The sequence below is a fragment of the Corythoichthys intestinalis genome, chromosome 14 (genome assembly GCF_030265065.1).
Source record: "Corythoichthys intestinalis isolate RoL2023-P3 chromosome 14, ASM3026506v1, whole genome shotgun sequence".
Taxonomy (NCBI): domain Eukaryota; kingdom Metazoa; phylum Chordata; class Actinopteri; order Syngnathiformes; family Syngnathidae; genus Corythoichthys; species Corythoichthys intestinalis.
The window spans coordinates 18,927,241-18,941,672 of NC_080408.1; the positions used below are offsets into that span (position 1 = coordinate 18,927,241).

Genomic DNA, 14,432 nt, shown 5'->3' on the forward strand with positions numbered 1-14,432 from the left:
TTATAAAAGGTAAATTATTACCAATATGAAATCAATCAATCGTAATGTATGGTCGCAAATTTGCTTCTCTAAAACCTTGATTGAATTGCATGCTAGCACATCTTTACATTCCCATTTCCGCCGTATTTTGTGTTTTGTCATAAGAGTCGAGTCCTGTCCTTAAATAAATCACTGCCTGTTGTCAGTTTTGGATTTTCTATGACTAAAAATAAAAAATATAAAGTCGCAATTATCTACACTGTTGACTACGGTATATCGAGTACTATTTCTCATGTAGCAGCTGGGACCAGCTGCTGTTGATACCACTCCAAATGTAATAAATAAACAAGACTCCCTGAAAATTTGGTATTTCCTAGTGATGGTCGTGGGACCACATATTTTTGAATACATTTTGAGAAGCATTTCAGCAATGTTAGCTGATAATTCGGCAAAGGGATGTTGATAATAACTATTCAGTCTAAAAACACTTCTAAATTAAGCATACAAAATTTAGAATTATCCATCAACCAAAACAGATTCAGTGTTTGTTCAGTGCTTTTACTTTCTTATATTGCTTTGTGTAGCGTGTCGTATTGCTTGAGCTGCATTTGCGCTAAGACATGAAATGCTTTCTAACAAATTCGTCCAAAAAGGGGCATATAAGTGTTTTTATTAAAGACAAAGATGATAACCGTTTTGATGTTTTGTAGGGTGAGCCTGGCAGGGATGGTTCCGCTGGATACAGAGGAGATGAAGGCCCTCCGGGACCAGAGGTATTCATACACATATACTGTACAGTATAAAAAAAAAAAAAGTTTTTAAATATATATATTTTACGGGAAAATACTTGCAGCTACACTATTTTTAAAAAAAATGTTGAATTTATGGTAAAATAATGGCAGCTGTGGTTGCCAGAAATATACTATTAAAAAACTTAAAACATTGTCAAATTAACAACAAACTAGCATAAAAAGAAATCTGTATATTTAAAATACTACATACAGTAACTGTTGTTTCAAATCAAACGACTGTAAAAAAGTACGCATGTGGAACCGGCCTGATGGTGGTGACATTACAGTACTCCCTTTCTTATTCTCCCCCTTCTCCAACTGGAGTTTGAACTGAATTTGTCACAGTGGCAGTCATGCGTGCTGACTACTGAGCAAATTCAACTGCCATTGCACACGTTTAAGCTCTCAGATGGTCGTGTTTTCCTAACCTTATACATGTACAGCACTTCTTTGAAAGTAGATTTTTTTGTCTTAATTGTTCAATCAAAAGATAGGTTGCGTCAATCTAAATCTTTTATAATCAAAAAAACATTGTCAATTTTAAAAAAAAAATGATTGAAAAATGTTTTTCTTTGATTTTATTTATGTATTTATTTATTTATTTATTTTATTTTATTATTTTTTAATGCAACTTCAGGATAAAAGTAATGTCCATATAAGTCGGACCTATGTGTATCAGTGTTGTTTTTGGCAGCCCTTTTAATTTTTGTCTTAGTCTTGTGGACGAAAATACATATTAGCCTTTATCATATTTTAGTCACGTCAAAATATTTTTGTCTTCGTGTAATTTTAGTCGACGAAATCTCATACGAATTTCTTCTAGTTTTAGTCGACAGTTACTCAAAATGTTTTTGTCTGTTTTTATTCTAATTCAAAGTTTTAGTCCAAAATTAGGTGTCCAACAATTTCTAATGAAAATAGACAGACAAGCACATATTGTAGCGTCTACGAGGACAACACCAACTTTGAGATGATAATCCACTTTCAGCAGCAAAAGCAGTAGGCCTACATTTTTTTCCATTTAAACCTACCTAGATGTCACAAACTGTATTAAAAAAAAAAAAAAAAAAAGTTGTCTGAGCTTATAACATCCTTTAGACTTACTGACCAGAAAATCCAAGTGGCTCTGCTTTAGACTGAGCAGTATTATAAAAGGGCGCTCACCATTCTGAAGCTAATGCTAACGTGAGTGCTATACTAACACTACGATTACATTTAGTGTCTGATGATCACTCAGCACAGACCTTTAAAAGCTAAAGCAACAATGCATATTCTCTCTTGCCATGATAAGAAAACAAATCTTACCGTGTTTCCAAACAAGCACGATGGATCGCAGCGTAGCTTAAGACACATCCTAAACTCTGGTGAGGAGAGTGTGGGAGAAGCGCGGCACATCTCACATGAGCGACAGGACCCAAACACTGCCACAATGTAAACTGACGTACTCCACGTACAATAGAAAAATGTCACGTATTGTGAAAATATGACAAAAACGATGTCTCATGACGAAAACTGGCATTAGTCTCCCGAACCACATTTTTGGCTCGTCATCGTCGTGAAAAAATTATTCGTTGACGAGATGTTTTCGTCATTGTTGACGAAAACAACATTGATGAACTATACTAAAAAAATTAGAAAGGCTATGTAATTTATCTGGATTAAACACAATTTAAACAGATAACAATATTTTTCACAAAAACCTTTTTCTTTATTTTAATGTCTTCTAGAGTCTGATTCAATCAAATAAAATACATAGACAAAAGAGTTTCACTTATTTCTGGTCTCTGTCATCTATATTACTGAATAATTTATTTTGCCACAAAAGGAGATTAAAAATGGTAGCAAATGCAACCACACTCGTTCCGAACGTTCTTGCGACCATTGATTTCGTTGATGACTTTTGTAAAGACCATCTCAATATATATAGTATTGAACAAACCCACATTTTTGTGTCAAAGTATCTTTTTTTTTTAATTAAATGTGCTTGTTTAATCAAACTTCTCTATTTTTGTACCTGTTAGCCAAGCTAATGTGTCAGAGTTATTAGTGCACTTAGAAATGGTGCACTGATAAAAGTTCTCTGTTGTTTACAGTGTCCATGTTTAGGATATGAGCTTATTTTTCTTTAGTGAATAAATAACTTACTTAATTACAGAAAATTTAACAACATGAAAAAGTCCCACTCCAATACAGTCACAATGTACAGTGATGTATTCAACTGTGAAATATTCTCACAAACAAGAATACCAGCTAGATTTTGCATTGTTAGCAGTTAAGCGTGATTGTCTTATAATGCAGTTAAACCGCTAAGAATACCAGCTAAATCTTGCATTGTTGACCTTTTCACAGATGTGCGCTTTCACACACATACGCACAGAGAACCACTGTTACATCCTCTGACTGTTTTCAATAAGCACATGTTGTGTCATATTTCACATGTTTCACATCCTGTCATTCGTTGTTCTTTCCAGGGAACCAAAGGCCCAAGAGGAATCAAAGGATCTGCTGGTGACAGAGGCCCAATGGGAGGCAGAGTGAGTGAAAAAGATCCAGAGGGGATGCAGATGTCTGCCATCCATCAACATGTGTATGTGTGAGAGAGAATCTGTAAATTGTGCCTATCCTCAGGGTGAAGACGGTGTAGCAGGAAATGGTACTGCAGGTTGCCCAGGTTTCCAGGTGTGTTTTTGTTATGGTTCAAATAATGTAATAAATTACATTAATATTGATACCACTTATCGGCTGAACATTTATAGCATTTAAACACTTGTATCTGCTTCTCAGGGTTATCCAGGCCCTCGTGGAGATGCCGGTGAAACTGTAAGTATCCACAGATTTACTTTGAATTAAGTGCCAACTTCGGTAATTTATTTAGTCATTTTCGGACTATAAGCTGCTACTTTTTCCTTCATTTTGACTCTTGCGGCTTATAGTCCAGTGCCGCCTATTTGTTGGTTTATTTGGGTTAAACTTAATACCGTATGTAACACTGTATTTGACAGCGGTGTCATAAGACTGTCAAAAGACCGTTATTATTAGGACATGGCACTATCATAGGCATTACTGAATGCTTATGACAGATTTCATTAATTGTCATCTGGCAAATTATCTCATTAACTCGGATCGTTTATATCCATTCAAAAGTGAGATAACTTGCCGGATAACACTAAATGACATCTGTTATAAGCGTTCATTAATGCTCATGACAGTGTCATGTCATAATTATGATTGTGTAATGAGTCATATGGCACCACTTTTATATAAAGTGTTACCAAATTCCATAACTAGCAACTAAAGAAACATCTGGAACAGTAACTGAAGAAATAATTAGCACAGAGCATGATTTTTCATAGTTATTTACATCTGTAGCGCTGCAATGCATGCTGGGAGGCATGTTTGACGACAACTGTGTTGACAGCAGGTGGCAGCAGAGGTGGACTGTCTCCCACATGGGAGCAGTGATGGCCAAATGAAGCTTTTTGAAGCAATGAAACTTTGCAGCCCATTGGTTCAAAGCTTCATGGTGGTTTATTGGGTCTTATGACAGCCGTATGATGCCGCTGTCAAAGAAAGTGTTACCAGTTAATATCTTTTGGTGTAAATATCCCATGATACAAAGAGGACCGCTTCGGCTTATAGTCCATTGCAGCTTATCTATGAAAAAATTCCGTTTACATGTCAAATTTGATGGGTGGCAGCTTATAGTCAGGTGCGCCTTATAGTGCAAAAATTACGGTAGTCAGAATGTGAATAACAAAGTTTACCAGTAACATCACTTATAACCAGGGGTGAAAGTGGGCCAGAACGGTCAGGAACACAGTTCCGGTATAGGATTTGCAGCCGGAACGCAGTTCCGGTATAAGATTCAGGGCCGAAATGCAGTTCCGGTATAAGATTCAAGGTCGAAATGCTGTTCCGGTACACGGTGCTTTGATTCCAAAAATATGACGGCAAATGTCAAAACGCTATGTAAAAAAAAAAATGCTAAGCTGCCACACATGCATTTCATCTCCAAGAATTAAACAATCTACCAACATCAGATTTACATACACAAATGTTAACAACAAGCATAATAAAGTGCTTGTGAAGCGTAATCCGTTTCCACCGATATTTATTATTTATTTTATTCCACGGACAGCATGGAGGTTTCCCCAGCTGCTGCAGTTATCAGAGTCTGACGATGATGAGTCACGTCAGTGGGAATGCACGCAGCAAAGCAAAACGCCTGGACACATTTATCCGTTCAATTGGCTGGCATTCTAACATGTGATCAGCACAGATAGTTAGCTCTATTTGATTCAAAAGTGCATGTTTTCTGGAACAGCAAAAAAAAAATTGTTGAATGGGTGTGACAAAAAAAGGAAAAAGGGTAATGCAACATAAAATGGGTGAAATCTTTAAGAACAAGGAAAGAGTTGAGGAGGCTTATTTATCATATTTAGTTTTATTTGCTCTGATGGGGAGGTTCAGAACATCTTAATTGTCAATGTGTACTTTGGACTTATATTTGTTCATTTATGTTAGGCTACTTATTCATTTCCTCAGATTTTAAAAAAAAAAAAAAAAGTCAATGTTTGCGCGATCTTCACAATATATTCCATTTCACTCTGCATAATATAAGTCATTTGTACTTATTTTTCTGAATGTATGTTACTTATATCTTTATTATTAAAAAAAAAAAAAAAAAAAAAAAAAAAGCAAAAGTAAATGTTACATTAACTTCAATTTTAATATACATCCTATGTTCTTAAGTAGTTAAAATTCAGATTTGGCATTTAGTATGTAAGGAAATGAGAGAAAATAAAAAATAGGAGATGGAGGTTGGTTGGGGTTATTGCTGTTTTTGTTAACTTTTATTTTGTAAATCATTGAAAAAAATACAATTTTGAATGAAAATCAGTTTTTGTATGTGTTATAAAAATAACTGTGCTAAAACAGTTTCTTTGGATTTCACTAGTTTTAGGAGATTTGACCTCCCCACTCCCCCCACAATGACAATAAATAAATAAATAAATACATAAACAAAATTTCTGGGTCTGTGGCGACCTTCACGTCGGGGAGTTCCGGTAAGAAATTGTAGTCACTTTCACCCCTGCTTATAACCTTGTTTTGTGGCCTTCAGGGTGGCAGGGGAACCCCTGGACCCAAAGGAGATGATGGAGAAGCTGGTGACCCAGGCCCTGATGTGAGTTTGTCTGCTTTGTCTCCCATTTGCCAAATGAATTTGCAGTCATTTCCTGTCAGAGTGCTTTGAGTTACAATATGCAACTTCGATATGACCCATTTACACATTTTATTAATTATGCCTCACGTTTGACTCATTGATATGACAGAATAATGTCTGAGATCTTTCTATTCCCGTCTTTAATGTTCTCTGTCGCATGAGACTAGAACACGTTCCAGCGGTTCTTTGTCAATCCATCTTGTTCATTCACTCTCCTTCAGGATTACAGCTGGAAATAATTCCTAATGTAGATCTGAACATTGTGTGTGTGTGTGCCATTGGGGAAGGGAACTCTGAGCTAATGCAGCTGTGTGTATGTCGTCGCCAAGGATACCAGGAAATGAGCATGGAGGATGAAGAGACTTCATTACTTTGTGTGTGTGCATGTGTGTGTGTCAATGAGAGAAAGATAGAGGGTGCATGCGTACCTCCATATTTCAGCCTTAACACGTTAACCTCCGGTTCAACTTGTACATGTTTGCATTGAAATTACATTTCAAAGCTAGTGTGTTATGACATAAACATTTCTGCGCATTGCAACTTTTCACAGAAGTCTCAGGCGTCTTGTCCTTAAAAACAGGTCACACTCAAAACCACACAAACTTGGAAAGCTAGGCATTTACTCTCTGAGGTCGGTTTAACTTCATGTTAATGTTTTAGCATGTGCATCATGAACACAGGTCAAAATCAGTTCCATGTTTCATATTCTGTATTTTCTTTTTTTCCTTTTTTAAATTAATGCATTGTGTAATATACATGGATAAACAGGCTTTCTTTATGAAATCCATGCACATGGATTTTGCGTACATGCAAAACCTTAAAAAAAAAAAGAAGAAAAAAAGTTGGAATTCATAAAACTGCAAGCTTTCGTCCTGTCCGTTCTATGAAGTGTAGTCTCAATAGATTGTAATTTAGCTGTGTTTGTTTTAAGTTGAGTAAACTTAATTATGGCCCTAAGTAATTAGCCACAATCTGGAGCCTGGGTGTCTTATCCCAGTATAAATACAGGATGAGAGAATTACGCAGTCTTTTTTACTTTGCTCAAGAGATTTTTTTAAACTTTTGAGCATTTTCACATTTAATTTTGTAGCAGAACCACTTGTAAAAACATAACAGGTGAGCTATCGGTCTCCCTAGCATAGATTTATGCAAGTGACAGCGAGCTTTATGTACATTGTTGAATTAGCTGAATAAAGCAACTTGCCAAAATTTCTATTTTCATCTGGTAACAGTTTTCTACCTGATTAAGGGAACGAAAGTGAACTGAAAATTGAATGTTTTAGCTTTAGGTGCACTTTTGTGGATGTGGACTATGAATCCATTTGTAGAATGTGAAACTGTATATTAAAATGTACAGTTATGAAGTATGGACTGAACCAGTTCAATTTAAAACAAATTTAACTGAACTTCAAATTCGTTTGATCAAAAAATTAACGTTCTCAGCACTATCTGTTAATATAGTAAGTCCTGTGTGCCTCACACAAAAATGTATTGTCTATTATGTGTAACATTCCATTAGTAAATATAGCCAACAGATTTTTATGGTGTATTATATTTGACTCTGAATCGGTTACTTGTTTGTTGCATTCAGCGAGCCATCCTTAAAAGAATACAGTGTTTCAGAGATAGTCAGGCTGCCGAACATTTCTTCAGTGGCACTGACTCTTCATGCAGCCTAGTGGCCAAGTCATGGGCAAAGAAACAGAAGCGTGTTTTTTAATCCAAAAATGCCCAAACGCGACAATAATGGGTAGCGTGGAGAAGCCAGGTGAGTTTGTACTCATCATCACGCCCCATTTTGACTAACAAAGCCCAAATTTATGTTTAAAGGGAATCACGGACAGAAAGACTTGAAGTTCCTAAAAGATAAATGTTAGTGTGAGTTATGATAATTAGAAAATGCGGCTCACTTCAGATAGCAAGCAGACAATAATAACACAGGGATTGTCTAAAAGGCTTTATTGAACACACAAACACGCGATCGCGAAAAGGAAGACACAAAAAGGGTCCGTGACAGAAGGTCGGGATTAAATAAATAAATAAATAAACAGAGGGAAAACCCCAGGTGAGAGGCAGACAAACAAACAAAAACAAAGCAATGATGCAACTAGCAACAAAGAGATATACAAACTGTCAAATAGCAGCACGTCAGTATCTCAGCAAGCCGCCTAGGATCTGTTTAAAGATACTGCTGATGAGCTGGAATGAGCAGATATGACGTTGAGAACTCATCCCACAGCTCTGTAACAAAACAATCTGACCTGCAGCAGAATGTGACAAAATCACGCCAGTCGTCATACTAGCTTCACTTGCTACAGTAGCTAGTAGAGATGTCCCGATCGATCGGGATCGGGTCCGATCACGTCATTTTCAAAGTATCGGAATCTGCAAAAAAATATCGGACATGCCTTTTTTTAATATATATATTTTTTTTAATTAAATCGTTTTCTAATTGTATTTAACGGTACAAACACAATATGTTACACTCATCCAGAGTCTTTAGTTTAGGCTTAAGGTAGGGTTATCAAATTTATCCGGTTAACGGCGGTAATTTTTTTTTTTTTTTATCACGTTAAAATATTTAATGCAATTAACGCATGCGCTACACGACCCTCTCACACATTGTCGCGTTTAATCTGTAATGGCGCCGTTTTACCTATATATATATATATATATATATATATATATATATAGAGAGAGAGAGAGAGAGAGAGAGAGAGAGCTAAAAGGCAGCGTTAAATGAGCAGAGTGAATTTTGGCAGCCTTTGGAGCCTTTTTTTAATTGGCTAAAGTCTTACAATTCCTCTCCCTACGATTAGAAATGTCGTGGGAAGCAATGTTGGAAAGAAAGGTAGTAGTTAATCTTTTTCTTAACACCCTATGTTATTTCACAACGCAGAGAAGATATATCAATTGGTGTCACTATGCACAGTCATGGTTGCACTTCCCATCATGCATTTGGGCAGAACAGTTAAATGGCTACAGTATCATTTACTGAAAGCTCAACAAATACACTAGATGGCAATATTTAGTCACAATATACAAAGTCACATTTATCCTTTAAGAATTACAAGTCTTTCTATCCGTGGATCCCTCTCACAGAAAGAATGTTAATAATGTAAATGCTATCTTGAGGATTTATTGTCATAATAAACAAATACAGTACTTATGTACTGTATGTTGAATGTATATATTCGTCCGAGTTTTATTCATTTTTTCTTAATGCATTGCCAAAATGTATATGATCGGGAAAAATTATCGGGAATGATTGGAATTGAATCGGGAGCCAAAAAAAAAAGCAATCGGATCGGGAAATATCAGGATCGGCAGATACTCAAACTAAAACGATCGGGATCGGATCGGGAGCAAAAAAACATGATCGGAACAACCCTAGTAGCTAGTAGAGCTACTCTCCAAGTCCAGCCTAACCGTGTCATCACCCCCAGCGTGCATTGCTCACGTAAAACATGGCACCCTCCGTAGGTCAAAGCATGTACTGAATATTATAGATTTTTAAATCAATGGCAATATACTGTATAGGGATGGGAATCGAAATCCGATTCCAATTCGGAACCGGTTCCGAGTGTTTCGAGGCCTCGACATCACAATGAAAAAGCCTTAACGATCCCTTTAACGATTCCTAAAGACGCGTATTGCGTCGTGACGTGTCTTGTTGTCCAGACGCATCAAACTAGCATGGCGCCAAGAACCACTCGCTCCAAAGTTTGACTACACTTCACCAGGAAAGAGTGTGAAAATGAAAGGTTACGACGGGTAAGCACGAGCATTGCAGCCATAAACATAACAATGACCGCACGTAGGTTCAAACGCTCGAAAGTGTGTCTTCACTTCACGAGGAAAAATTACAACAAAGTGACTTGCAGTCATTGCAAGGTGGAGGTAACTGCATCGGGAGGGAATACGACTGCGCTGTCCTCACAGAGAGGCTAAAGCTCAGTTCTGGCTATACAGCTAGCTAAACTCCCAAATGACGATGTAGAAGACGTTGGTATAATTTGTTGACTTTATTCAACCATCACTTGAAGAGTGAAACTAAGAATAGAAATGAAACAAATCAATTTCGTCCCCAATAACAAACAGGTTTGCATCAACGTAAATCAGCGATGATTAGCTGCTAATAACAGTATGGTTAGCATTCGTTCGCTAGCATTAGCACATCGTTCAAACCACTACACAACTGGATTTAAGTGTCCGATCGCGAGTGGAAACACAACAACAACAACACAAAAGATGATACATACAGGCGTTGCCTCTGTAGATATTAACATTAACAAAGAACGTAGGCTCGTAGAAGTGTTTCCCTCTCTCACTTCGCTCGCTCACTCGCTTGGATGCGGCATTTCTTCGGGTGCACAAACTGCGGCCCGCGGCCCAAATACGGCCCGCCTCCACATTTGGTCCGGCCATTTTGAATTTTTTTTTTTCTCAATCGTGTTATTTATTTCCTGGCCTTTTTCCTTGAAGAATTCAGAGAGGGTTATTTGGTTATTATCTATTTAATTAATAGTGTTTTTATTATTAATTATTATTATTATATTATTATTTTTATTTTATTTACTTTCATTCTGTGAAGAATCCAGAAAGGGTTATTTGATTGTGGCTTTCTGAAAAACAATAATTTTTTACATTTATGCACTTCTGCAATCGTCACACTTTCTCTGTTACAAACTGACCCCGGCCCCTCATCAGAGAAGGGAAAAGTTATGTGGCCCTCACAGGAAAAAGTTTGGGGACCCCTGCTTTAACACATATTGCCAAAGGCAGAACAACAACCTATCTGCCAATATATACCAATATTTTTTATTTCTATTAGATAAATGTTTTAGTAAAATGTTACACATTCTTGTGTATTTGCCACTTATTGCCACAGTTAACATTGAGGCTTTGGGCCTCTTTTGATTTCGTTGTGAGTTTGTACGGTTGTGAGTTCTGATTAAACAAACTTGATGCCAATCAAAACGTTTGTTCTTTTTCCCCAAATTAGAATCGATAAGAGAATCGATAAAGAATCGAATCGTTAAGCAATATCGATAATGGAATCGGAATCGTAAAAATCCTATCAATTCCCATCCCTAATACTGTATGTGTTTCTAACAACATATTTTAGTAAAAGAGAACAGTTGTGGCTTTTAGAGCCTAAAAGTATTTAAGTTAGTTACAGTACTTTAAGTTAGAGGTTCCCTTTAACAACGAGGATTTCACACCGTCTCTGCAGACCAGTGTGGTTGAAAATTGTGTGCCTCTGATGTCAAGTCTCACTCTCACCCACTGTCACTCCTCGGTGTCATCATCAAGGACTTCGAGAAGGCCTAAAAGCTTTTTGAGGAGGCATTTCAATTAAGAAATTAATTTTCTACAGTATGTCCCCTCTGTGTTAAACAATAAGACTATTCACTGTCCGATAGCTGTGCAGCTAGTTTAAATAGTTCAAATATCTAACACTGTCCAGGCGTATCCTTTAGTCCCTGCACTTCTTCTTGCCAGAGGGGACATGAAAGGATAGATTAAGTTGCGTCAAGACTTTTCAGACCCTCTACCTTTTACTGAACTCTCCAGAGGCAATAATACTGTACTGTTAAGTGGTAAATGACATATTTTCCGATGGATTTCTTTTCATACACCATGACAAACAATTTAAATGAAATCAACCTATACATAATGTTGTAAATTTCAATTTCAATTTGAGAGATTATACTTTGGACAAGTTGGACAAAAGAAACCGTAGTCAACTTGTGCCTGAATAATGGGAAGATTAATGTCTGGGGAAAAAAAACTAACTTTGTTGTTCAAACCAAAGCGTACCTCACAATGTCAAATGTGGATGAGGACTTGCATACCATTGACATGTACTGTTTGAACGTTAAGAGACAAATGATAAATGATGTAACCGATAGAAGTCGTGGTCATACAAAAATCAATCAAACTTGCCATTGTTCAAACATTTTTGGGACTTAACTGCATGCACATGTTCATGTTTTTTATGGCATGAAGCCTTAAAATAAATAAGGAGTCAGGATTATTATTCATGTAAGGATGATTTATCACATTTTCTATACATCGGAGTTGGAGGAGGGTAAACTAAGCAAAACATTGTGGGCTCATGTATGGTAAATGAACTCGCAGTGAATTCTTGATTCAGTACACTTTACAGATAATTACTTATTTTAATGTTAAATGCTGATGGTCACGATTGGTCTGAATCATCTCATCTCCATGTCCATCCATAATCTTAAAAAAAATACGAGTAATGACTTGCAAATAGTTCTGAAATTTGTTCGGTCGTCTAATTATTAAATCTACCTGTATAATCATTATATGAATATTATGGATTCCACCCAACAATGCCAAGAGTGAAATGTATTGTGTACAGACTAATAACATTTGGTCAACATGTTCAGACTGAAACAATCCACTGCTTCAGCGTAGAGGTATCAAACATGCGGGCCGCTAAGGTATTCGGCCCATGCAGTTGTTCTGCCTGACAGGCACATTATAGTTCATTCATAATGTATATACAGAATCGCGTGCTTTAATTTTGACATCGGCGCCATAAAACTGTAGATTTGTGTAACCGAGTATGTGCTCTATTGCACTTGACTCACTTTTGTGTCCACAGTCCAATTCATCCATTTGCCCCCTCCAAGTCAAAATGGATTGGACATCTAGCATCAATGGGGCCATTGAGTTAATAAGGAAGTGACCCAAAAATGTCCCAAAATTAACAGGAAGTAACCTGGAAATGCTCCAGAATCAAGAGTAAATGTCCAAAATGTGACACCAAAATGCCCTAAAATGTACAAGTGACCCCAAAATTAACTCTTTGGCTTATGTTGAAAACCATAGACTTCATATTCACTTACACTTTGAGGACTAGCTGTGAATACTCATATTTCAGTGCCACTGACAGTGCTAGACGCCCAATCCATTTCGCCCCTGCCAGTCAAAATTGATTAGACGTCTAGTGCAGTCAATGGCAGCCAATAAACAGTTCCAGTCCATATGAGATCGAATTGCCATGAAAGTGGCCAGTAAACCAAAATGACTTTGGCAGTTGGCGTCACTGCTTTAGCATAATAAAAGCGATTGTAGTTGCGTATCCAAATTAGTTCCAACTAGGGCTGTCAAAATTATGGCGTTAACAGGCGGTAATTAATTTTTTAAATTAATCACGTTAAAATATTTGACGCAATTACCGCACATGCCCCACTCAAACAGATTAAAATGACAGCACTTGTGTTTTTTGGAGTTTTGTCACCTTCTGCTGGCGCTTGGGTGCAACTGATTTTATGGGCTTCAGCACCCATGAGCATTGTGTAATTATTGACATCAACAATGGCGGGCTACTAGTTTATTTTTTGATTGAAAATTTTACAAATTTATTAAAACAAAAACATTAAGAGGGGTTTTAATATAAAATTTCTATAACTTGTACTAACATTTATCTTTTAAGAACTACAAGTCTTTCTATCCACAGATCGCTTTAACAGAATGTTATTAATGTTAATGCCATCTTGTTAATTTATTGTTATAATAAACAAATACAGTACTTATGTACCGTATGTTGAATGTATACAACCATCTTGTCTTATCTTTCCATTCCAACAATAATTTACAGAAAAATATGGCATATTTTAGAGATGGTTTGATTTGCGACTAATTACGATTAATTAATTTCTAAGCTGTAATTAACTCGATTAAAAATTTTAATCGTTTGACAGCCCTAGTTCCAACGTAACACAAAGTAAAGCTGATGTACTGTGATGATTTGTTATGCTCCTGTAATTTCTCTTATGTCACGCAGTTCGTTGTGTTTAAATAATAAAAACAACTTTAAAATGCATTTTTAAATCATAGAATTATAGCCATCTAAACTAAATCTTCTGTTGCAGCCAACCTTGCTCCGAATTCCTTTGCACTTCAATCTGTGACAACATAGTTTTCTTTAATTGATTTAAGCACCATAGTCTCCACACTTCCTCAACCTTGGCCATCATCTCTGTAAAATCAGCAGTTCTACAAACTATCTCGCTCTGCAGCTGTGCCAGAAGATTGGCCCCAGAAAACAAGTCCTGATCTCCAAGATTTAGAGGCTTTAGTGCGGAAAAAAAGTGACATCACCTTTTGAAAATGTTCTGATATGTTACTATCTGTTGGCTAAATATGACATATGATGTTAAGTCAAGCAAGTACTTTGTACGTTATTGGTAATTACGAAGAATTTATTAGCTCAAAAATTTGCGCTCCAATGATCTTGATCAAATTTTGTCTCTTAAAATGGCAGTTATGTGTAAATGGACCCACAAGAATGCTAGTTGGAATGTGGGCTGATTGAACACAACAAATTTCAGACATAAGTGGACAAGCATCAACATGACAAACACTATGCCTCTACACCAAGGGTCAGCAATCTTTTACAT

General features: G+C 36.6%; 1 protein-coding gene across 1 annotated transcript in view; it reads left to right on the forward strand.

Moving 5' to 3' along the window:
* col6a1 (collagen, type VI, alpha 1) overlaps window positions 1-14,432 on the forward strand; it is a 68,413-nt gene that overhangs the window by 25,144 nt on the left and 28,837 nt on the right. The window contains exons 21-25 of the mRNA XM_057857338.1: window positions 690-752; window positions 3,242-3,304; window positions 3,399-3,449; window positions 3,555-3,590; window positions 5,893-5,955. Of these exons, the coding sequence (XP_057713321.1) occupies window positions 690-752; window positions 3,242-3,304; window positions 3,399-3,449; window positions 3,555-3,590; window positions 5,893-5,955 (276 nt within the window). The remainder of the gene's footprint in view (window positions 1-689; window positions 753-3,241; window positions 3,305-3,398; window positions 3,450-3,554; window positions 3,591-5,892; window positions 5,956-14,432) is intronic.